Raw genomic sequence first — 26,761 nt, forward strand, 5'->3', positions numbered from 1 at the left:
TATTACCAATTGATTAACAATTAGTTAAAACCGCAAACTATAAACATTGGCACCTTATTTTATGAAGATCACTAGTAATAAATAACGAGGTGTTGGACAGTTGGTACTACTCTTATTATCCTGGTGCAATGCAGCTAGGACTTCTGTTTAACCCAAGTAGAGGTATTCCAAATTGATTACATTGTTTTACATTACTGCTAGCAACCCTGCTTGATGAACTGAGGTTTTTAATGCTAAGAATCTTACATGGGTGGCGGGGGGCGTGGCTAAGACCCGAAGCGAAATGGCTGCTTGATTCCTTAGCTCCGTGAGCCCTATCCCTCCTCCGTCTATCCTGAATCACTATCCGACCCCCCTGAAGTGAGGGAACACACCCGATTTTAAGCGGTCCGCTCGACTCACTCCCGCCGCCAGACCAACCGAGTCAGGAGTTCTGGGTCCTGGCATCACTGGGCCTACACCCGACTTTAAGGCGGGGGCTCGATTTGGAGGCTCAGCCGCTGGGGAAAAAGCTGGCACGCGACCCTATCTCCAGGCGTACCCCCATGCGTAGACTCCCAGCATACAGAGGCTCACTCAACGGCAGCCCAATAGCGTCCTTGGGGCTGTGACGGCCCTGGTCACTGACCTGGAAGCGTCGCTGAAGACCGACGGAGCGCAACGGTCGATCTGGAGGTCGCGACCGGGACATGGCCGGCGGTGCCTTACAGCCAGACCTGGGACACAGCGATGGCGAGGTGAGGGGGCCCACTGGTGCTGCGACTGAGGGCGATTTAGATTCCTCCCTCCCCCCACTGATTGACTCTGCAGAGGCGATTCGTTGGCCCTTGAAGGGGCCCCGCAGCAGTTTGAGAGGCAGGCACCTCTTACGCACCGCGCTTAGACCAGGCGACAAGCGGCAGGTAGTGGAGGCCAAAAACAGCTCTGGTTTTCCCACAACTCTGGTGATGAGGCCGGAACTGACCCCGGCGGCCCAGGCCTGCTCCAATGTAAGCGGCACGAATGCTGGGAGAGTGCTGCGAGACGCTCTGGATGGTGCAGAGCGTGCCAGGACTCACCTAAATTGGCCATTATCAGCACGCCAACCAAACCATCTGGGGGCAGCGTGGGAGTGGCACTGTTCCTTATTGCGCCGCCGACCAAATACACCTGGTAACAGACAGAAGGAGTCTGAATTGGACAGTTACGCCTTATGGGCCCACAACTAAAACAAGGCAAAGAAACATGCGGACCAATAAAACATTGATGGCACCCACAATGGCAGTAGTGAAGGGTACAGATACAGGGTGGGTGGGGTGGGGGTGGTGGGGGGGAGGGTCCGAAAACGATACCAACAAATAGGCTGGACCACTACACCCTCCCCTAAGACATGCTCCAAAGCCGACAATCTGGGGGTGGCACCGCCAGTGACCACGGAGGGGAGGACCAGGATGTCACTAAAAGAAGTCATGAAGGCGATCACTACTGGCCAATCCGCGCTGGAGCACAAAATGGACACGATCGCTATTGAGTTCAACCTAATCCGAGCAGACCTCACCAAACTCAATGAAAAAGTCAAGGAGGTGGAGCTCACAACATCCAGCTTGGTGGACGATGTTGCACATCTCCGGGGTGAACTGCAAAACATGCAAACATTCCGCAAAGCCACTGAACTCAAGCTGGACTATTAAGAGGGACGCCTGCGCCGTAACAACCTGCGCATCTTGGGTGTGCCGGAAAAGGCAGAGGGACAAGCCCCTGACCTGTTCATAGAGGACCTTATCCTGCAACATCTAAAACCCAAAGGCCTCCTTAAGTTTTTTGTCATTGAAAGGGAACACAGGATCCCAGGTGGCCCCACCCAAGCCTGGAGCCCCCCCACGCCCGATGCTGGCGAGAGTACAAAATTTCAGAGACCGAGACATGATACTCCAAAGCGCCAGAATGGGGACCACACTTCGCTTCGAGAATGCCGACATTTCCTTTTCCCCCAGACTTCACGCAGCATGTGCAGCAGCAAAGACGGTCCTTCACCGCAGTGAAACAAAAATTAAGGGAAAAGGGTCCTAGCACGTCTTCGAGTGGAAGCTTAAGGAAAAACCTGGTTCTTCGAACAACAGGAGGAGGCGGTGGACTGGTTTGAAGATCGGATGGAGCAGGCCTCCCAAGAACGGGGTGCTGGGGGAAGAGGCCTCCACACAGTGGCACTTAGGCACACAGCCGACAAGACTAATACTGACACGAGGCCTCCACACAGTGGGCTAACTATTGACTTTGGCTGGGGGAGAGGGGGCAGTTGGGGGGGGGGGGTTGTGTTTATGTATCACCATAATTTGTACATCGGTATCTTATCTCTCTACCATCGCAGAGGCACTTGTCATTGGCAATCTAATCTATGAACAGCAGGGGGGACAAAATATTTAAAATACTGAGCTGGAATGTAAACGGGCTGGGGGACAAAATCAAGCATAGCGTGGTTCTCTAATATATTAAACAGCAGGCCCCACATGTCGTCCTCCTACAAGAGACACCTGGTCTGGAATCTCTGTACAGCAATGCTTAGAGGAAGGTACAAAATGGTTGCACACGCCAGATTCACTTCTGGCTCAAGAGGCGTTGGTATCATGGTGAAGAGCTTGCTTAATCTCCACTACGGCCCCTCGCGGCGGGATGCCTGGCTTTCACCTTGTGGACACCCTGCCGGGGTATCTCACAGGGGAATACCAGGACGGGTTCCCTAAGCAAGCGCTTAGATACCGTGTCGGTGATTTGCGCTATATAAATACATGTACAAATACATGTACATCCCAAGAGTTCACTCTCCCTAAATGTCGACTCCATGTGGACAGATGATAGGGGCAGATACGCTGGGATTTTTGGCACAGGGGAGGGCCACACAATTACACGAATGCCCGTCTATGTTCCCCCGGGATTACAGGGCGCCACCTTCACTGACCTCAGTTCGGTCCTGCTCACTGTACAAGGCAGCCTCCTGGTCCTCCGAGGCGATTTCAATCCAGTAGTCTCTGGCACACTGGACCGCTATCCCTCCAGGGAGGTGGGACCCTCTGCAAGCTGGCTGCCTGACTTTGACACTATGGGATTAGTGGACGGCTGGAGAGTATATCATCCAGACCAGATATAGTACACCTTTCACTCAGGCGCCCACCATAGTCTTTCCCGCCTAGATTACGGCTTACTTCCGGCAGCACAAGTCACTCACATACATGAGATCAGGCAACTGGCAAGGGGCATCTCTGATCACTCGCCGGTGTGGATACATATGGTACTCAAACAAGTCACGGAGGGTAGACTGGCCCCCATCAACCTCTGGTACTTTCGACCCCCTAAACTCCGTAAAAATATCCTCAAACCCATGGACGATTATTTTTCTGAAAACGTAGGGTCTGTATCCTCGTCCCAGTGGGAAGCATTCAAGGCCGTATTCCGAGGTCAGGCTCTGTCCTTAATCGCGGGGGGAAGAAAGACAAGCAAAAAGAGGTCCTCGCCATAGAGACGGACATTTATCGACTGGAGGGCGACATAGAAACCGGCGTGACACCGGAAAAGCTCCATCTCCTGAGCTTAAAACAGCACGACTATAAAGCCCTGGTCACGGACAAGGCCAAACTCTTGGGCAGAGAGCGTCAGGGTAGAATTTAATACCTGGGTGACAAAGCAGGGAAGCTCATAGCATGGTTAGACAAGACTGGGCAAGCAGGTTAGTCCTGGAGAAGTTGAGGGAGGTACCTCACTCACTGAACCAAGAGAAATAGTGGACAGATTCGCCACCCATTTCCAAAAAGTATACTCGACAGTGACCTCATACACCGAGGAAGACTCACAGGACCTTCTTCGGGACATGTCTCTCCTCAACGGACCGCGACTTTATAGACAGTGACTTGACCGTAGACGAAATTGCGCAAGCAATTCGCGCATTCAAACCGGGCAAGGCCCTTGGACCAAATGATTATTAAACTGTACAAACTGAGGCCCGATAAACCTGTACCATTCTTGAAATCGATGTTCGAGGAATCTAGAGACCTCGGGGCACTGCCGAGGGAGCAGAGAATAGCCACCATCATCACCATACATGAAGACGGGAAGCCCAAGACAGACTGTGCCTCATACAGGCCGATCTCGCTCCTTAATGCCGAAGCCAAAATCTTGGCCAATATCCTGGCTACTCACTAAGTTGGTTATTACGTTAATAATCCAACTTACTGCACCTAGACTAATCAGGCTTTATGCCCCATAGAACTTTGAACTTACGCAGGATACATGGAGTGCTAGGCAGAGCATCAACCATTCAGGAGTCAGCTGTGATAGTGTACCTGGACGCTACCGTGGCGTTCGACACTGTCGAATGGCCCTGCCTCTGGGCAGCTCTTGCAAAATTGGGATTTGGCCCTAAATACACAAGGTGGGTAAGTCTCCTATACCAGGAACCCTTGACCCAGGTTGTGGTCAATAATAAACTGTCTGCCACTTTCCCGCTCAGCTGTGGGACCCGCCAGGGGTTCCCACTCTCACCTCTTTTTGCCCTCGCCCTGGAGCCACTGGCTGCTTGGATCCGACAAGATCACATGATATGAGGGCTGAGATGGTCCCCGAATTGGGAAGACTGCATTTCCCTCTATGCGGACGACATTTTGCTCTATCTGGCCTCCCTGGCGAAATCCCTCATAGTAGTGCTAGAAATGTTAGCAGTATTCGGCAGATTATCTGGCTTCACAGTCAACTGGGGTAAATCCTTATTATTCACACGGATTGGGAGATGGAATTAAAAGAGGTTTGGTGTTGCGAGCCCTGAAGCGTCAGAACCCTACACTGGTGCTTTTACAGGAGACCCATCTAACAGGCGCAGCATGTTGGACAGATGGGGGTTTCACATGGCGGTTCACTCTGAATTTACCAGTGGGTCTAGGGGTACAGGCATTCTACTGCGAAATAACTCACCTTTCTTGATCTTACAGACCAAGCACGATGATCAGGGTAGCTTTGCGGCGATACACGGGCAGTGGGAGGGCAGACTGATCAATGTGGTCTCGGTATATGTTCCCCCGGCGTTGCAAGCGGTGGTGCTCCCGGCCCTCAGTGACTTTCTGTTGTCCCTGCCCGATGGGGATATCCTCATTGGCGGAGATTTTAACACCACAATGGATCCGGTATGGATAGACACCCGGTGAGGGCCACATCGGCCGAGGTCTCCCGCTTACAGAGCTTTAGTGAAGCATTGGGGTTGGTGGATGTATGGCGACAAACACCCTGTAACAAAACAATACACCTTTTACTCCGCAGCGCACGACAGTCTGTCCAGAATAGATTACGTCCTGGCCTCAATATCTAGTCTCGCCTGCGTAGACCACATTGCCATAGGACCTAGAGGGATCTCCGATCACTCCCCAATAGTCTTAACATACTCCTCACACCACACGTCCCGCACACGGCTCTAACCAATCTATCCAGGGTACTTGCAAGTCCCGCAGATAAGGAAGGAACTTCGTAAGACCACAAAACACTTCTTTAATGAAAACGTGACCTCAGTCAGTTCTCCGGCCATACTATGGGAGGCCTATAAAACGGTTCTCCGAGGGCAGGCAATTGCATCCATTACTGGCTACAAATGCATAAAACATCGAGATCTTTTGACACTAGAACAAGAACTGCAGGCAGCAGACACTGACTACACAACTAATCCTACACCTGAAATGGCCCATACTCTTCATCTCAAACAACAATACAGAGAACACCTCCGACAAGATACATTAACCGCCCTAACAACTACCAAACACAAAATTTATGACGTGGGTGATAAAGCGGGAAGGCTCTTGGCCTGGCTCGACAGGAGAGAACGAAACACTCGAACTATAACGCAGCTCAGAACAACAGAGGGTGGTCTTACAACAGACCCGGGGGAAATAGTAGGTACATTGGCTGACCATTTCCGAACGGTATATGCGGCGCACTGACAGCATGGTGGCAGAGGCTGACAATTTTTTGTGTAGCATAGAACTGCCTAGCCTTGCTCCGGAAGCGTCCGTGAAGCTCGACGCAGACCTCACGATTGCTGAAATATACGCAGCGGTCCAATCACTACAATCCGGAAAAGCTCTGGGCCCCAATGGGATCCCGCTGGAGCTCTACAAGGTCATGGCGGACACTCTCTGCCCCCATTTGCTTAACATGTACAACGACTGTCTGGAACAGGGTGTGCTGCCTTGGGACCAGAGGGTAGCTACGATTGTGGCGATTCTGAAGCCAGGGAAGCCCCCAGCAGAATGTCAATCATACCGTCCCATATCACTGCGGAATCCAAAATATTAGCTAAAGTGATTGCTAACAGGCTGCAAGCGCATATGCCCGATTTGATACACCCGGACCAGTCCGGATTTATGCCTAATAGAAACACAGCGCTTAATCTTCGACGTCTACATAATGCATTAGCACGTAAACATGTCCTGACGGAGCCATCGGCGGTCCTGTCCTTAGACGCCAAAATGGCCTTTGACATGGTGGACTGGACCTACCACTTCGCGGTTCTCCCACGCCTGGGCTTCGGTCCGAAATTCTGCGCCTGGATCCGGCTCCTTTACACAGATCCGGTGGCATGTATTACGGCGAACGGCCGACTCTCAGACGCTGTGCAACTGGCAAGAGGGACTCGACAGGGATGCCCTCTGTCGCCGCTTCGTTTGCCCTAGTGTTGGAACCCTTGGCGATAAGCCTTAGAACAACTCCTCTTCTACGCGGTATAACATGGACAGAAGGCTGGGAAGACAGAGTGTCCCTGTACGCAGACGACATCCTGGTATACCTAACGGATCCGACGAGCGCTCTGCCGACCCGATTTGAGATCTGTGCTGCCTTCGGAGCAGTTTCGGGCTATACCATTAACTGGGCGAAATTTGCATTGTATTTACTTAAGGGGCCGGAACCCCAGATTCCCCCCCACTGCCCGTTACAAATATCCCAGGAGTCCTTTATATACCTGGGTATACACATAACGGCAGACCCTGCTGCCTTCTTCTCCAAAAATCTGGCACCCCCTCTGGAACGGCTGCGTAGAGATGTGTCGCACTGAGAATCACTGCCACTCACGATGCTTGGCAAGGCTGCGTTATTCAAAATGATGGCATTGACCCGTTTTTTATATGCGCTTGAGAACACGCCGTTTACGGTACCTCCGCGATACTTTCAGCAGATATCGGCACTGGTATCTACACTTCTTTGGGGCAATAAGCCTGCACGCATTGCACAAGCCAAACTGCACCGCGACTGGTATGACGGCGGCATAGCACTCCCTAACATACGACTTTACTACTGAGCAGCGCATCTCAAAGTCATAAACCAATGGGTACATGCCCCACACACTGACCCCGCCTACAAGGCGGATAGGGCAGTTGGGAACGGAAAGTATGTTAGCGGCCGTATATAATAAACGACGGGCGATGAAACTGGAAGGGCCCACGAAACACACAGTAGTCATGCTATGGCATACGGCACAGGCACACTTTGGGTGGAAGGGGACCATCACAAAACTCACGCCCCTTTGGGACACGAAACAGCTAGGGTCACTTAGGAACAGCAGAGGCTTTGCACAATGGGACAACATAGGCATCTCCCTAGTTGGCGACTTATGGGACAAGGGGACGGTCATCCCTTTTGATCAGCTGCAAAGGCAATATGAGCTGGCACCGACGGAGACATTCCGTTACATACAAATTAGGCATGCACTCCTCACGGCACTACCGCAGAATGCCAACATACTTGAATCCTCTTCCCTAGAAGATAGGTTACTTACAGATTATATGCCAAAACGTGCCATTTCATTCACGTATCGGAAGTCAATTAATAACCAACCGGACCCCACGACGGCCTTGAAGGAAAAATGGGCGGCTGATGTTGGTGCTATGGATGAGACGGAATGGCAGGCGGCGCTTGCGTCACCGAGAGAGGTGGGAATCCCGGCCCGACTGCGGCTTGTCCAGCTTAAAATCTTACATCGCACATATCTCACCAGACACACGCTTCACAAAATAGGCAGAACTCAGCACCCATATTGCCTAAGGGGATGTGGTAGTGAGGGCTCCTTTTTCCATACGATCTGGGATTGTCCTATACTAACTGACTTCTGGCGCAGGGTACTCTGTACAGTGTCCCAGACTCTAAATGTTTCCATATTGCCTGAACCTCGAAGAGACCTCCTCAATGTTTGGGAACCCAATGAACTAACGAGATATGGGCAAATATGGGCGACACTAGGCCTCATGGTGGCTAAACGCAATGTGGCGCAGAGATGGGGAACAGCTGATCTGCCCTCATTGGAGGCTTAGTGTAGGGACATGGACATTACCATGGTCACTGAAAGAACTGTGTATATTAATCGAAAGTGCCCCCGAAAATGGACTAAAATTTGGACTGCCTGGAATGCTTACAGGGGAGATATCTGTGATCCAATACCTGAATCTGATGATGATAGCTCAGATGAAGAGTCCGATGATGACCGTTGAGACGGAAATGGGTTAAGTGTGAAGGGGTCTATTTTTTGATAAAGGCGGGAGGGGAGGGAAAAGGTGATGTTTTGCTTAGCTGACTTGCTACTCACTGTAACTCATATATTCATAACTGCACAATGTCTTTCCGATGTCTGTTTTTATATTAATAAACAGTTAAAACAAAAAATCCTTATTATTCACTCTTGAAGGAGACCCTCCCATCCCCCCAAGAAACTGCCTAATTCAGATCATCACAATTGGCTTTAAATACTTAGGTATTTTTATTTCTCTCGATCCATCAGCCCGATACGCCCAAAACCTACTTCCACTGCTGCGTAAACTCAAAAAAGACATTGCTAGTTGGAAATTGCTTCCCCGCTCCCTACTGGGCAGAGCGGCCCTGTTTAAAATGAGGTCCTTTCCCAGATATCTCTACGCACTACAACACGCCCTGGATCCAGTGCCCGCACAATACTTCAGGGAAGTAGAAGGCCTCCAAAGAGAGCGACTTTGGGATGGCAGACCGCGTATCGCTCTAAACAAGCTGACCTTAAACTGGTATGATGGGGGCATTAGCCTACCAGACATCAAAAAATATTATTGGGCGGCACACCTTGCGGCCATAAATCACGGCACCTACGGACAAGGTGACGACCCTGGGTATGCCATGGATAAAGGGCTCCTTCCCGAAGGGAACTAGAACAGAGCACTCTATTCACATCCCAAAAGGTACACCCCGACAGGCCCCACTAGCCAGTCGGTCCAAATTTGGCACGATGCCTCTAACTCTCTTGGGTGGGGACGTAAATTGACGTTAGCAACCCAAATCCTAGGTAGCCTACGGAGATCTAAAGGTTTCGATAGATGGGACCTCATCGGCATCTCTCAAGTCAGACATTTGGGGAGAAAGGGGAATCAAGTCCTTTAACATATTACAGGCTGAATATGACCGAGCCAGCACTGAATATTTCCGATACGCTCAAATCCTACTCTCGCTTCAATCACTTCTGCCCAAGGGGGCAGCCCCTCCTGAAGCCTCACCCTTGGAGGACTGAAACTTGGACAGCGACCTGTCAGAAAAAACGATTTCCCTAATATACAAAAAACTGATTAACATGACAGATCCCCTCCAGGCATTAAGGGAGAGATGGGTGGGGACGGGATCGAGATCGACAACGAAGACTGGCGAGAGGCAGTGTCATCCTCTAAAGTGGATGCCATACTGGCGCGCCTTAGACTTGTGAAACTAAAAATTCTTCATCATACATACATCACCGGCCAAGACTGATCCGTATGGGGAGGGCATGTGGTAACCTATTTACACATCATATGGGAATGTCAATACGTTAGCTCCTTCTGGCAAGAGGTACATGATACAATGTCCACAGTACTGCACATCCAGTTGTCGCCGGAGGAGAGACGTTGCCTCCTCAACATATGGGAACCTACGGACCTAAACACTTACCAGACAGAATGGGCCACCCTGGGGTTCATGATAGCCAAGAGAAACATTGCACAATTGTGGGGAGCTATTAAACCGCCTACGCTGGAGGCCTGGGAGAGGGACCTTGATTGGTGTATGTTTAGTGAGAAGCCGGTTTGTGTTGCCTGGGGATGACCCACACACTGGGCAAGTATCTGGAGCCATTGGAATAGCTATCTAGGAGAAATGTGTACGTCACCAGACTGTTCTGAAACAAATATCCCCCTTTCCCCGTGATGTTCCCCTGTTATATCAAAATTGTAATCTTCTTCCTCCAAATGCCTTTGCAAAATGTCATTCGGCCGTGTCTTCTGCATTGCTTACTTGTACCGATGTCCGCTTCAATAAAAAAAATTCATTAAAAAAAATTCTTGCATGGGAGAGCCCCAGTGTAATTGAGACCGATATAGTCACCATTACAAAACTATTAATAATAGTAGTTGGAATGAGTTTCATTGATCATAAGTAGCTTTTACTACAGAAAGGATTGGAGACCCCTACACTATACTAAGAGTGAAGACTTTCTTCTAACCCCATAACACAAAGATATACTACAATACTGACTTTTAAAAATAAGAGAGATGGAAAATTCTCACTTGCCCACCTAGCATTTGAGGGAGAAACTGGGCTTGTACTATCTATACCATTACCTGCTTTCTAGTGTGCATCTCTCTCGTGAACTTACACATCTATGCCCAAAGTGACAGCACAGCACCTCCAGTACTAGAGTCTGGTTGCCCAAGTAAATAACGAAAATAAAAGTAGGCTGCTTGGATTGCTCCCTCCCATGGCCAGTTCCAAGAACTTTTTTACTCGTCTAAATGGACAGCGCAGACCATTACAGTACTGAGAATATATTTGCTGAATCTGAAATCACTACTGTCTAACCAGGTAACATGCATAAAAAACCTTACAGTAGGGTTTTCAGTATGGATAAAAAGAAAAATCAAAGAATAACTCACGTTTTCTTCATTTGTATCTTCTCAGCATGTCGTTGTTTATGGTACAATTTTGCCTTGAGACCAATTAATTTTTTTGCTTTTTTGGAGCGCTCATGAGCCTCACGCCCTTCCTTCTTCCTCTTCTTTTCATGGTAATCCAATCGGTAGCCATATCGCTTACGGTGTAATTCGATGTAATCGTTCTGAGGCTGTTAAGGAGAGGAAAGATAATATCTTTACAACACAAACCTACAGAACACAAAACTTAATGAAGAATAGAAGAGGAAATTGTCAATATATTGACAAATCAATTGAAAAAGAGAAATTGGGTAAAGTAGCCACAAACATTTAGTAGGGTACCAAAAAATCAATAGAATACACTTCATGGCAGCCTCGTTTTCCCACAAAACATTTTATTGAGTTGGGCAGAGTTCTGGGGAAAACTTTATGGTCAGCCATCCAAGGCTTTATCACAATTGCAAATTCATAAACTATTGTGTCTTTACTGTTCCAGAACCTGTGTTTCAAATTTGCATGGATATCCTCATATATCAAAAAAGCTTTGGTTACGGTACAGAGCTAAAAGCTTACTTCAGACAATTCTAAAAAGATGAAAGCTCCAATCAGGGCCATTTTCGCAGGTATCATTTCCAAATGACATTTGTGAGAATGGGCAGTCACAGTACATGTCAAACAAATAGTCGAGCTAAAGGTACCAGGTACTTATATTTATATTTGGATAAAATACATAAATAAACAAGCATGTCAAAAACAATAGACTGACTTTGGCAGTGTCGTTCTTTTTTACTGCAAGCATATAGCACAAAAACATTAAGAAAATATATTGCCACCAAACAAATGGCAACCATATGCTTGCAACATGTTTCTCTTACACACATGTACAACACTACCAAACACGCAATACTTTTACGCAAACACACAGGGATACATGGTGGAGATGATGGTAGTCCGAGTGGTAGAAGTAGTGATAATGTTGCTGATGGTCACAGTAGTGGTGACAGTATTGGTGATGTTGGTTATGCCGATGGTAGTAATAATGGTTGTTGTCAATATTGGTGGAAATGCTGCTTTTAGAGGTAGCATGCAGATATGTAACACTGTACATTTCCGTTGCAGTGGTGAATATCCCCCCTATGCTGTTGTGTAGTGTAGATAATGAATACATTATATAACAGCCTAACACTATCCAATTTTATATCTAATTTGCATTGATAGCAATTTTGCTCTTACTCACCCCTGAGGCGGAACCCGGGGGCTTTCTTTCACTATCCCTTTGCTATTTGGCATTTATTTGATTGTTTGCAGTACCATTTTTAAAAACTTGTACAATATTTTAAATTGCTCTTTTTTATCTGCCTACAATACTGACCCCTCGGTGCAAGAATAACGTTGCTCCGAGGCCCCTCGATGACATTTCCTGACCGGTGCAGCCGATTTTGGTGCTGACGCCGGTAGGCTAGGAGGGCCGCCATCTTGGGGGAAGGAAGGAAGGAAGGAAGAGGGTAGCGGTCCAGTAGTTGGACGCTTCCCGGCCGAGCAGGTATTTAGACTCACTCTCTCGCCAAGGCTCAGATTTGCTCTTACTCACCCCTGAGGCGGAAGCCGGGGGCTTTCTTTCACTATCCCTTTGCTATTTGGCATTTATTCGATTGTTTGCAGTACCATTTTTAAAAACTTGTAAAATATTTTAAATTGCTCTTTTTTATCTGCCTACAATACTGACCCCTCGGTGCAAGAATAACGTTGCTCCGAGGCCCCTCGATGACATTTCCTGACCGGTGCAGCCGATTTTGGTGCCGACGCCGGTAGGCTAGGAGGGCCGCCATCTTGGGGGAAGGAAGGAAGAGGGTAGCGGTCCAGTAGTTGGACGCTTCCCGGCCGAGCAGGTATTTAGACTCGCTCTCTCGCCAAGGCTCAGATTTGCTCTTACTCACCCCTGAGGCGGAAGCCGGAGGCTTTCTTTCACTATCCCTTTGCTATTTGGCATTTATTCGATTGTTTGCAGTACCATTTTTAAAAACTTGTAAAATAATTTAAATTGCTCTTTTTTATCTGCCTACAATACTGACCCCTCAGTGCAAGAATAACGTTGCTCCGAGGCCCCTCGATGACATTTCCTAACCGGTGCAGCCGATTTTGGTGCGGACGCCGGTAGGCTAGGAGGGCCGCCATCTTCGGGGAAGGAAGGAAGGAAGGAAGGAAGAGGGTAGCGGTCCAGTAGTTGGACGCTTCTCACCTGCCTCCCACTGGATAAAAGGATGATGTATTCCCGTCCGCGCAGCGGGCGCGCCGGCGGCGCACCAAAGCCAAGCCCGTCTGGGCCCATCCGCGGCCGAACGGGGCACGGGGCCAGTACCCCTGCCCCTCTCATCTCCAAGGCCAGAAATAGTAAAATACACATCAGGTATTCTACAAAGGACCTGTTCGCCATATGCCCCAATGTTAAAGAGAGTTGTCGCCATACCATGTCAGTGGACTCACCTATGCTACATTGTGCGACTTGCCACTTTACTATTTGTGGGGGAAGGAATGATGAGTTGAAGATGACTAATATGAAATTGACATTACTTAATTGCAGATCCCTCAATAAGCACAGATTAGAGATTCATGATTTGGTGCTAGAGGGTGACCTCGATGTACTCTTCTTAACAGAAACATGGTTAGACATAGCCTCAACTCCTGAAACCTTGGAAGCTGTCCCCGCAGGATACAGCCTGCTTAGAATTGATAGAGAAAGGCAGAAGGAAGGGGGATTGGCAATAATCCACAAGAGCGACCTACATTGTACCTTAGAGAAGGCTATATTGCCCAACAGTGAGGGTGGTTTTTTTACGATAAAGGCTAGTCCCAAAAATATTATTAATGGATTCCTCGTATACCGGCCTCCAGGCAAAACCTCACAGTTCTGCAATCAACTGACAGAACCGATAACTCAGCATGCACTTCGGCACAAGAAATTCCTCATTCTGGGAGACCTCAACCTTCACTTTGAGGATCCCAATTGTAAGGAGGCACAGGCCGTGGTGGATGCTCTGAAATCCCGGTCACTCAAACTACAATCTATATCCCCGTCGCATCAATTCGGCCATCTCTTAGACCCCGGTTTTGCCAACTGGGAAGGTATTAAAATTGACACTCTGTTGCAAATTACATGGTCTGATCATTTTGTCATTCCATTCGAGGTTGAAACTGCCCCCCAGGAGTGCAGTGTGACTAACCCCAGGCCCTTGAAACGTAGAGATTGCAAGAAGTTTACGGAGGAAAACTTCAGATCCGCCCTACGTAAAGAAACCCCTCTTCCCAACAACACCCTGCTCAAGGCATGGGTTGATTATGAAAAATGGATGTCCAGGGCTCTGGACACAGTAGCACCATGGACACTCAAGCCCCCCGCCAGGAAAACTCAAACTGCGCCATGGTTCTCTAAAGAACTTAAAGAAGCTAAAGCCAAATGTAAAAATACTGAACGTGGCTGGAGGAAAAACTATAATCCAGAGGACAAGCCAAACTATAAAAGAGAATTAAAAACTTATCACAAACTCATAAGAGCAGCTAAAGGCGCGTATTTTAAAGAACGCATTGAATCTGCAAAAAACCCTACCAAGGAACTTTTCTCGATACATAAAGAGCTTACGGTCCCTACCAGACTGGAGGCCCAAGACACCTACTCTAATGAGTTATATGATGAGATTGCAGACTTTTTTGTAAAAAAAGTGGATTCAATACACGCCACTTTTACAGATAACACTCCGACCCAACACTCGGTAGTAAGAAGTGATTCTGCTACCAAGCCTCCTCTGACATGCTTTTTAGTTCCTGAGAGGCCAGACCTGCTCACCATTATAAATGGAATTCAGTCCGGCTCCCCTATGGATGTGATTTCTCCTAATCGCTGTAAGGGAGTCCTTGATTGCATGATCGAGCAGATTGAACATCTTATTACTCTCTCCTTTCAGGAATGCCACGTGCCTGACGTTTGGAAAACGGCACAGGTTATACCCCTGAAAAAAAAAGCCAATATTCATATCTCCCAACTACAAAATCTCCGCCCTATTTCTCTCCTCCCCTTTTGTGGGAAAGTTGTAGAGAAGGTAGTGAACAGGCAACTCATGAAATTCGTTGAAGAGAACTCTCGTCTCCATTCAACTCAGTCAGGGTTTAGAGCAGGCCATTCAACCGAATCTGCGGTCCTCTTTTCCACAGAATGTCTGAGACAACTTGGTGACGAGGGGCAGACAGCAGCGTTGGTTTTATTAGATCTTAGTGCAGCATTTGACACCGTGCTGCACTCGACGCTGCTGTCTCGCCTCTCAGACTTGGGAATAGAGGGTTCAGCCCTAGAATGGATAAAATCCTTTTTAGAAAACAGGAGTTTTCAGGTGCACTGCCCTCCTCACAAATCGTCACTCCGCAAGTTGAGACATGGCGTTCCACAGGGCTCAAGCTTGAGCCCTACGTTATTTAATCTTTACATGGAGCCCCTGGCTCATATTGTGGAAGCCTATGGTGTGGATATCGTCACATATGCTGACTATAACCCAACTAATAATTAGACTTACCCATAATCAGGCAGAGGACGCCACTAACTTTTCCAACTGCATGCGGTCTGTGGCAGGGTGGATGAACAGCAACTGCCTTCGCCTTAATGGCGACAAAACTGAGCTGTTGGTGGTTGGTAAGTCCCCCTCCGCTTGGTCGCAGGCCTGGTGGCCGACTGAATTAGGGGTGATCCCCCGCCCAGCGGAGGTCGTTAGAAATCTAGGAATCATGCTGGATGCAGAGCTTTCCTTCAAGCAACAGATCAGTAAAATTACGGGAAAGTGTTTCTGAATACTAAAAACTCTCCGAAAAGTCCTCGACCTGCTCCCCATTAGTGCCAGGAAGACACTTATTCACGCCCTAGTCACACCACATCTGGACTATGGCAACGCTCTTCTCCTAGGCCTGAGCAAAAAAGGCATACATCAACTGCAGTGTGTCCAAAATGCCGCCGCCCGCCTGGTACTTAATCTTCCGCGCAGGGCATCTGGAAAAACGGCATTATGCAAACTTCATTGGCTCCCTATTGTGGAGCGCATTAAGTTCAAGGCACTATGTTTTGCCCACCGCATTGCCCAGGGAAAAGGCCCAGGTTATCTGCGAAACCTTCTTACTATCCATCGCCCCACTCGGAATCTCAGATCTGCCGGAGTGATGTTGTTCCAACTCACTCGCGTTCGTAAGACCAGGATGGGAGGTAGCTCCTTCCGCTTCTTAGCGAGTAAACATTGGAACAATCTCCCCCTTGACCTTCGTATGGAGCCCTCCGAAATGAGATTCAGACATAAATTAAAAACACACCTTTTCCCCAAGCAAACAAGTGCTTCGTTGTAGCCTAGGATCCTGATCAGTCCCGGATTCGGCCTCTTCGGGGAGCAGTAGCATTTCTTAGCGCGGGGACACACTGTCCTAAGTGTAACCAGGCGCTTTAAAAATGGTTTTATTATTATTTGTAATGAATTTGTTTCAACAGAAACTGTATACTGTGACATTTGAAACTGCCTAAATGTATTTATTTTGCAACTTTTTTTTTATTAAGATTTTACTACTCTTGATTCAATAAAAATAATTATTTTTTAAAAATGAATAAACTCTTTATTAAAGAAGCACATCCAAAGATCAATGAAACACATACCATCAACTTTGATAGAAGGCTTCCCAAATCTGGATTAAATAGGCATCCAGATAAATAACGCGGTGTAATACCATAACAAATGAAAGTGGTGCTACACACATTCAACAAACTTTTTAAATAAAATGAGGCTACCCAGAGCAGCAAAGCAAGGTTGGTTTTTAAAGGAACGTACAGATTACAGTCTGCAGAGACAAACTGACAACATGAACATGGAATTTTCAGTATAGATTCCAAAAGCATCCACAGTGTAAACTAACATCATGGTTCAGATGAAAAAATAATTAGTAATTTCGCTTTCAAGAAATGATTGAACAAAGATAAATAGATTCAATATATTCACCAGATCTAAAAAAAAAAAACAATTGTCAACGACAGGTCTTGGACTTTCTCAACAAAAATATGACGCAGAAAATATTGCTCTCAACTGATGCGATACCACAGCCATGGGGATGTGTTATTGATGGAGATGTTGGCTCGAAATTTGAAGTGATGGCCTGGTGGTCTCTCATAAAAACACATGCAACATGAAATATTTTATACAAGCACCATGCAGGGTCTAACTTTCTAATGAGTAACCCATGGAGAAAACTTCAACCCAGTTACAACACTAGAAGACCTTACAATGAGGTCTTAAATGGAACATGACACACAGTCAGTAACGATGACCCAAGTGTATAGCAAGAGTGTCAAACGTATTTCTATAAGGGCCAAATCAATTGCAGATTTTCAGGATTAAAACACAAAACAAATGCATGAAGTCTATGGGACTAGTCTTTTGGGATAGGTGGCAAAACAAAAAGTCTCTGGATTTGAAAGAAATCTTTATTTTAACTACGAAAACAAACAACTACCCTTAGATGGCATGCTTCATCATAGGGATACTCCTCACAGCACTTCCCAGAGATCAGTGCTGTAGACTACAACTCCCACTCAGAAAGGAATTCTTAAGGACTCTTGTTTAAGGTAATGCCATATGTGAGCTAAAATGGTGTTGTTGGGAATAGCAGAGTGTGGTTGGTAGTGCAAGGGTTAAAAATACCTCTTGGAGAACGAAAGAAAACTTTATTATACATCCCCAAAGGTATACTGAATTAGGAGGGTCTAATGAATAAAGGATTTACATGATTCTGCAAGTCTAAAACCCTAATAAGAGGTGTATGGAATTCTATTACAGGACCAGAGGCTTCAGATTATTGCTACTCTTCCTTTACTGTTAAACTCACAGCAGCCAATGAAAACGTTGTATACAAAAAATAAACTACATTTCCCTTGATTCTCTTGCAACCAATTATGTCCATCAGACCCTATAAGAGTCACCATCTCCTTCCCATGAGCCTCTTTCTATGCTGCTCACGGCAAAGATAAGTGCAATTTCATTTTATTATGTGGGTGTATTTCTTTCTTTGTGTTTACTTCATTGTTTTCCACAAGCTCGTCGCTTGTCAGGAACAGCTGATACTCTATGTGCATGCTTTGCATTGTGATATTGACTGGTACTTACAGCCATTATCTATTTGCGATCGCGTTGCGTGTGCTAGGTTTTGGCCCGGTTCGGGCAAGTGGTAATATATTGACTCCCGATTGGAGCGCGAGTACTGCACTGAGGTAAGTTGTGTTTGCATTGCCTCAACCGGCTGTGTGCTATTCGCGCGTTCCGTCAGAGGCCTTTGCGCGTTCCATCAGAGGCCTCCGCTCATCAGCCCGACGTACGGTCCAGCGCCTAACGTCGCCAAGGTGCGTAGCCCAATTGGGCTACATTTGGTTGATTTTGGGGCTACACACGTCACGCACGCCCCTCAATCGTTCAGAGGCTCAGAAAGCCTGGAAATTCACAGAGCAACACGTGGAATTGACGCCTGACTAGCTGAATTTTGTGTCTTTTGCTGACTTGCTGTAACAGCAGTCGGCCCTAGGAGTGCGCACACGATCCTCAATAACTGTGTTTTGGCTCTTAAGCCCAGAGACTGGAGCTGGAATAATTTCAGGATTACAGCTTTGCTGAGGAACAAGGTACTCTAATTTTATATTGCGTGCAAGTGGGTTAGCGCCCCCCCTGACTCCTCCAATACTTGCCTTACCTCCTTTCATTTCATCATTGGCAATAGTAGATTAAGTGATTGCAAAGGATGCGTGGGTTAGATATGAAGAGGAGGATGAACCCTACTACAATTGACAGCAGGAGACTGTCCTAGAGGACAATATTGTTGACGCTCTAGATGCATCGATCCAGCAGGGGGTTAACAGGGCAATTGAAAGTACAGTCCCTAAAACTGTGCAGCAAGCTTTGGAAGCTGTGTTGAAGCCTATTACCAAGTAGCTAGAAAGCTTTGCCAAGTGCCCCAGGTTCCAAAACCTGGCTGAACCCCAAAATGACACCCCTACAGACAAAAGCAAGTCAAAGTCGGGGTCATGGCCCCATTCAGGTGCTCTAGCGCATCTGTCTCAGGCAAATGTTGAGGAACATGGTTATTCCACACCATCTACCAGTGAAGGTGGGAAAGTGAAGAGCAAACAAAAAGTTTACATAGATACAGACACTACTGGCACGGACACTACTGATGAGGAGGCTCCGCCTAAGAAGAGGTCTAGAAAGGCAGTCATAGCGCCCCAATATGCCCCCCAAAATCCAAACACACCTTTCACCTTCAACCCGGCGGATTTCTTTCAACACCGGTCAGATTGGGCTCCGGCTACTGAAGTGGCCGACTATCCGCATGACAATCTCAGAAAGGGATCTGATAAGGAAGTGCGCAACAGGTTGCGTTTACAGTGTCCTTGGCTGGATATCCCGGACAGGGTGGCAGAGACACCTGATATCAATGCTAGCCTCCTGACCTTCCTTAAAAAGTTTGCGAAGGACCCCAAGAAGGGGATTGACTGCGCCTGGCAGGGCTGCCAGGACAAGCTCCTGGATGTGGCAGGACCCTTGGCCGAGATCCTGGAGATGGCACTTGTAGCGAAGGAATCGGCCACTTCAGTGGATCCAGACATTTTAGCGGGTTGGACACCGAGAGCGATATGCCTCTTAGGAAACCAAAATTGTGCCATCTCTACAGAGAGGCATAAATCTCTACTGACGCGGATGGATTCAAATCTTACGGAATTGACCTCGGCTGAATCTGGTCCACTAGCGGAGGGCAACCTCTGACGAGAGAGTCGTAAAAGATGTCTCGAAGTACGTGGGTACTTTTATGTCATTGGACAAGGCCCAATCCGGAATAAAAAGTGTTTCAGGCGGGCCTTTTTAACAGGGGACAGGGCAGGGGATGCTCGCCAGACCATCAGTACTACCAAGGTCCCCCTAGAGGAGACTGCAGACGCGGTAGAGGTGACTGGGACTCTACAAGAGGCGGAACCTTCTATCCCACAACACAGAGGTTCAACCAGCGTTGCTTCAACAGAGGTGGTCACCAAGCTGGATTCCAGGCTCGAAATTCTGCAGGTAAGAGTAACCAAAATCTCTCACTTAACCTTGGGGGGGGCGTACTCAGTTCTTCAGTCACAATTGGGGAATGTTGTCACAAGATGCATGGATTTTGCAGACTATTCAGGGTGTTCACCTAGAATTCTATCAAACACCACTCCAAGACCCTTATCCGAGACGACTCCGTTTTTCCCAACAAGAGTGTGTTTTTATAGACGCAGAAATAGAGGAATTGCTGTGGAAGCGCATGATTGCTTACTGCGACAACGGGCCTTGCAGATTCTGCAGCAATGGCTTCTTAGTGCAGAAGAAGGACGATGGTCACAGGTTGGTGTTGAATTCAATCAATTTATGGTTTACCAGCACTTCAAGATGGAGGGTATCCATCTCTTAGCAGATTTACTAAAAAAGGGAGATTGGATGGTCTGGTTAGACCTAAAGGATACTTACCTGACAAGTCCGATATTTCCTCCCCATCGACGCTTCCTGCAGTTTCAATGGAGGAACCGATGGTTGGAGTATTTGGCCCTACCTTTCTGGCTTTCCTCTACTCCATGGTACTTAACAAACGTAATGAAACTGGTGACAGCTCATCTACAAGAACAGGGCATTCGCATGATAGTGTATCTGGACGATATGCTTATCAGGGCTCAGACACAATCCCTAGCCAATCAACACTTACAAATGACAATACCCCTTCTGCAGAACTTGGGATTTGTGATCAACAAACCCAAGTTGGCTCTTTGTCCCTCTCAGATGATGGACTCTTTCGGTTTGGCTACAGATTCACAGACAGCTCAACTGAGTGTTCCCCAATCGAAATTACAGGATCTCAAGAAGGAGCTCACATTGGTGCTAACCAAACAGACAGTTTCCCTCAGGATAATTGCCAGAATAGTGGGGTTACTGGCATCCACCACAAAGGCGATCTTCCTTGGCCCTCTTCAGAACCGGGCCCTTCAGACTAAAAATCAAACACATTCGAAAGGGTCTGTCTTATACAGATCTGGTCCCTCTGACATAGGAAGTGAGGGAAGAGATCCAACATTGGTTGGGCCACGTAGAAGCGTGGAACAGCAGAGTTATCTTTGGCTCCCAACCGGAAGTCATTATAGACTCTTTCCCCAGCCATTGGGGCTGGGGAGCATGTTGCGGAGATATCTCCACAGAAGGGAGGTGGTCCCTTCAGGAACTATTTGGGAGGTACGAGGTCCTCTCTGCTAGTGGAGATAGCGAAGGACTTTTTACACTATTGCCCGAGTCATCAGATATCGGTCATAGCGGAATACATTCCGGGACAGTCGAACAGTGTCCCAGACTGGAATTCCAGGTATCTGAAGGACAACAGCGATTGGCAACTCCAACCTCAATTTTTCCAATGGTATGGGGTCCTTGCAAGATAGACCTTTTTGCATCCAGACTGAACCAACAATTGCAGACGTTCTTTAGCAGGAGGACAAACCCATTAGCGAAGGACTTTTGGCACTATTGCCTCAGTCAACAGATATCGGTATTAGCAGATACATTCCGGGGCAGTCGAACAGTGTCGCGGACTGGAATTCCAGGTATCTGAAGGACAACAGCGATTGGCAACTCCAACCTCAATTTTTCCAATGGTATGGGGTCCTTGCAAGATAGACCTTTTTGCATCCAGACTGAACCAACAATTGCAGACGTTCTTTAGCTGGAGGCCAGACCCATTAGCGACGGCGACAGACGCCTTCTCCCAGGATTGGTCAGTGGACCTGAATTATCCCTTCCCCCCTTTCATCCTGATACACTCAGTGGCGACCCAGATAGCCCGACAACAGGCCAAAGCGATTTTGGTGAGCCTCCTGTGGAAGTCGCAGCCTTAACATAACATAACATGTGTATTTGTAAAGCGCACGTTCACCACTACGGGTATCTTGGCGCTGAATAACAAGTTTGTTGTTACCCAACTCAATGGTACTCATTTTATCGACCTCAGATGGATGAAAGGCTGAGTGGATCCGCTGGGATTTGAACCTGTGACCATGAGGTCAAACACAGGCCCCTGCAGCAGACGCATTAGTCCACTGAGCCACCAGACCCTTACTTCCCGCTACTATTGGAGATGATCTTTGACTTCCCCAGGATGCTCCCTTGGTCTCAGATGATACTCCAGGGCCCTCACTGAACTGCATCCGATGGTGACATCGGGGCAGTTGATCCTGATGGCATGGAGGCTTTCCGGAAACAATGGGAAATGCCAGGTTTTTCAGACAAAGCTTCCGCATTCATTAAGCAAGCCTGGGTCCCTTCCACAAGGAAAAGATATTCCTCAGCTTGGAAAGGCTGGGTATGTTGGTGCTTGGAACAGCACGTGGATCCCGTGGGGGCAGAGTTATCCCATATTGTGAACTTCCTGTCCGATAAAGCTTCTGAAGGTTTAGCATATCATTCAGTCAATAATTTCAGATCTGCCATATCGTCAGGCCATACACAGGTGGACGGAAAACCAGTGGGTATGCATCCAGTCATGTGTAAGTTGCTTAAAGGAATCAGAGTGGCTAATCTGCCTAAACCAAAGTATTCCGGTTTGTGGGATATATCATTAGTCATACCTTATTTGACTAATAACTGGCTAATGCTTTATTATCCAGGAAAAATTGTCACCTAAACAGGCTATGCTTTTGTGCTTACCTGCCTGCAGACATTCTTCAGATGCGAGAGCCCTGGACCTTACAGGTAGAGTATTTATTCCAGAAGGTGTTTCCTTTAATATTACTGGCAGAACTAAAGCATTATCACGTAGTATCGAATATAATTCTTTTCACAGTAATGCGAAGTTATGTGAAGTGCAGTGCCTTAAAGCCTATGAACAATGTACATGGTCCTTGCGACCAGAAGGTTCTACACAAGTATTGATTGCTTTGCAAAAACCGTTTAAGCCAGTATCAGCGGCTAAGATAGCCAGATGGTTGAAGTCAGTCATGCAAGAAGCTGGTATTGATACTCAGATTTTTGGGGTACATTCTCCAAGTTGTGCCATGGCATCCAAAATATTTATGTTGGGTTCAACTATTCAAGACATTATGAGATCTGCTGATTAGTCATCAGAGTCTACGTTTAAGCAATTTTATTATAAACCGCTGGGTGATATAACTACGGTAGTATTTGATAAGTGTTAAAAGAGCAATAATCCAAAGACTCCGGTCCTGTAATAGAATAAAAAATGTGCTTGCATTCACGCCAAGAATTTTCAATTCTTGGTTATGGCTCTTCCACATTGGAGGATTATACTTTAGATTTCGAATTAATCTTCGCACTTGGACTAAAAGACTCAAGCAAAGAAAGTGGGCCATGGGAAGGAGATAGTGACTCTTATAGTGTCTGATGGGACATGATTGGTTGCAAGAGCATCATGGGAAATGCAGTCCTGCCAAAGATTGCACATCAGGTGTGACACCTATGCATTTCAGTGCGGTGCTCCGCATCACCGCACTGAAATGTCATGCATTTTTAATGCTACTCAGAAACTTGTGCTGAGTTGTGTTCAGGCTCAGTTCCCCGGCGCTGCACTGCAGACTCACTTGCCAGCAGAGAAGGCTCTGATAGTTAAACAGTTAAATCTGTCTCTCTAGCTCCGAGAGTAGGTGAGGTGTTTGAATGTTACAATGTGCGACTGCCCTGGCTTTAATTCCCAGTCCCGCTGCGCACCTGCGGCGCGGCTGTCAATCAATGAAGACACACACTGAGTCATTCAGTGTCGAACACTACACCCGGGCAGGGGCCTGCCCTCACTCAGCTCAGAAGAGGTTGCTATTGGCTGCTGTGGTGCCGTGGGGGGGCATTATTAATCGGATGTGACCTTATTACGTCCGGCTGCATGCACAGGAAGTGAGGTCCCTGGTCGTTAGAAGCAGCGAGGGATTAGAGAGAGACAGACAAGTGAGTTGAGTGCCTGTTGCCTTTCAGCCTGCGCATACATTTAAATATTATCATCACCCGGCCGTGACCCTCACTGTGACTGTCACTACAGTCTCAGCAATGGGCCAGCGCCTCAGGCATTGTGATCCTCCAGATGATTGCGGGAGAGTCTGGATACCCTGTGTGGCTCAGCGCCGGCAGTGTGACTATGAGACAGAGAGATAGAAGTAAGTAATAAATGGCCAGGCAGTTGCCAATGCCGTACGTGTAGTCTTGTGTTGTGAAGTTGCTGAGCACAGAGGAGGACACCAGCCTCTTCACGAAGCTGCTGAGCCTCAGGATCATTGCGGAGTGTTGAGGCCATGATGAGGCGGCTCGCCTCGAAGCAAAGTGAGTGCAGCCTGGAGTGTGAACTCTCTCTCACTCTGCTTGACCTACAAATGTGCTTTCACTGAATAGCGCTAGCGCAGGATGACAATACTGGTGCCATCCAACAAATTACTCTCAGCGCGGCCACCGTCGCAGTTAAGTATTAATTTGCTCTGTGACAGTCTGTTGATGTAATCTGGGGCTGGGTAGGACGGGTTACGGCGCGCTGACCAGGGCCGACACCACTCACGGCTCGCTAATGATTTGTATTAGGCTTCAGCAGTGCATTGCTGAAGTCAACTGTATTCAGATAGTTACAGCGTCCTGATTGCACTAGTGCGCCATACTCACTCTCCTGAGGCTTGCCAATGCCCTTGCGGTCTGCGGCGACTCGCGAGTCATCTGACTACTGACTCTTTCATTTATGATATAGTATGTATTAAAAACAACTTACAAGGAATTAATTTGTGATATTTAGGCAGCTGTAAAGTAAAGTCAAGTCCACATTTGTAAAGCGCACAATCACCCGTAAGGGTCTCTAGGCGCTGGGGGGCCGTCGGGAAGATTAAGCGAGCTATTGCCCAGAGTCACATGGTGCTGGGCTAACCTGCCGCCGGAGCCGGGGATCAAACCGTGGTCCCCCGATTCCAGAGTCAGTCGCCCTGGCCGCGGCGCCACACCTCTATTATGTTTCTGTCATCAATTAAGTCAGCAGAGAAGATCCGTGTATAAGGGGCCCTCAGTAGCACTAGCGTGCAGTGCCAGCACTGGTACCTGTTCTCCATTAATATGTGGCAAATAGCTGCCTTTAACATTCTGGTACCTTTCTCGACAACCCGGGTCCCGATGAATTGCTGCTGCCGCCCAGTGCTGGCTGTGTTAAATTCCAGGAAGATCGACACTTGTGTTGAACTTCCTGCCCTCGACACACAAGTGCAGGCAGTGCCCTTTCATTTCTGGGGTGCTTGACACGGGTAGTAGTACTCTTTAATTTCTGGTGCTTGACACACAAGTGCAGGCAGTGCCCTTTCATTTCTGGCGCTTGACACACAGGTGCAGGCAGTGCCCTTCCATTTCTGGCGCTTGACACACAGGTGCAGGCAGTGCCCTTCCATTTCTGGCGCTTGACACACAGGTGCAGGCAGTGCCCTTCCATTTCTGGCGCTTGACGCACAGGTGCAGGAAGTGCCCCTTCATTTCTGTTCTGGTGTTTGACGCACAGGTGCAGGGCAGTGCCCTTTCATTTCTGGAGCTTGACACACAGGTGCAGGGCAGTGCCCTTTCATTTCTGGAGCTTGACACACAGGTGCAGGGCAGTGCCCTTTCATTTCTGGAGCTTGACACACAAATGCAGGCTGTGCCCTTTCATTTCTGGAGCTTGACACAGTTGCAGGGCAGTGCCCTTTCATTTCTGGAGCTTGACACACAGGTGCAGGGCAGTGCCCTTTCATTTCTGGAGCTTGACACACAAGTGCAGGCAGTGCCCTTTCATTTCTGGTGCTTGACACACAAGTGCAGGCAGTGCCCTTTCATTTCCGGTGCTTTACACACAAGTGCAGGCAGTGCCCTTTCATTTCCGGTGCTTGCTTTGAGGCAGTTTTAAAATCGTTGGGCTTATAGTTGCTCAAATGTAATTTCTATATTTATGTTTCGCTCGCCTTCATTGCTTGATTTTGCTTGTGATAAAGTGTCACTCATAGTCTTTGAAATGTCACTCATAATTACACTGAAATTATGAAAATGTCACACATGGCAATCTGAAACCTTGGCAGCTATGGAAATGTAGTATATTTTTTGCATACATTTTCATTGGCTGCTGTGATTTTAACAGTAAAGAAAGAGAAGCAATAATCCTCACCTCCGTGTCCTAAATAGAAATTAAAATTCTTGGTGCGAAAGCTAGCAAATTGTGCATTCTTCAGGATCAAAATGTTGTTTTCTCACCCTACTCTACGCAACTAACTTTTAACGATGCCGAGCAACAACTACACATGGCTAAAAGACGCTCTCAGGCGACAATTGTTAGTTTTTGCCAAAGCTTGTTAACTGAAGTCGCTTTCTCTGCTCTGTTGATACTTAACTGTTATTGTTATAGGGCTATCGTTTAAATGTATGAGTACCTATTCACTTGCAAAGAGCTCGAACCCCCTTGTGCCCGGTTCGCTCTACACCATATCTTGAATAAAGGTCAGTGATATTTGTGCCAATTGCCAGACCTACGATTGCGATTCCAAACCATACAGCTTCACCCCACTCCTCACCATGGCTACGGCTTCGGTCCGCTCTCGGTGTTGGTCTGGGCCCCTCGCGCTGTGTTGTTGTCACGCGCCCTTACACTCGGGCCCGGGCAGTGAAAGAAACAGACTCGCTAGGAAGGATGCACAGAGCGTGGATTTGAAAGTGAAGAGAGACTGAAACGGAACGTGACCAGAACGAACAAGCTGCGAAATAGCAGCCATCTTGGAAAGAACTAAATAATCT

At 47.6% G+C, this 26,761-nt stretch overlaps 1 protein-coding gene across 1 annotated transcript in view; it reads right to left on the reverse strand.

Moving 5' to 3' along the window:
* Window positions 1-26,675, reverse strand: part of NSA2 (NSA2 ribosome biogenesis factor) — a 36,697-nt gene extending 10,022 nt beyond the window's left edge. Inside the window, exons 1-2 of the mRNA XM_078675254.1 lie at window positions 26,542-26,675; window positions 10,923-11,110 (exon numbers count right to left, since the gene is read on the reverse strand). Of these exons, the coding sequence (XP_078531380.1) occupies window positions 10,923-11,110; window positions 26,542-26,544 (191 nt within the window). The 5' untranslated portion in view covers window positions 26,545-26,675. The remainder of the gene's footprint in view (window positions 1-10,922; window positions 11,111-26,541) is intronic.
* Window positions 26,676-26,761: the final 86 nt, after the last annotated feature.

Source organism: Lissotriton helveticus, chromosome 2_1 (assembly GCF_964261635.1).
Source record: "Lissotriton helveticus chromosome 2_1, aLisHel1.1, whole genome shotgun sequence".
NCBI lineage: Eukaryota > Metazoa > Chordata > Amphibia > Caudata > Salamandridae > Lissotriton > Lissotriton helveticus.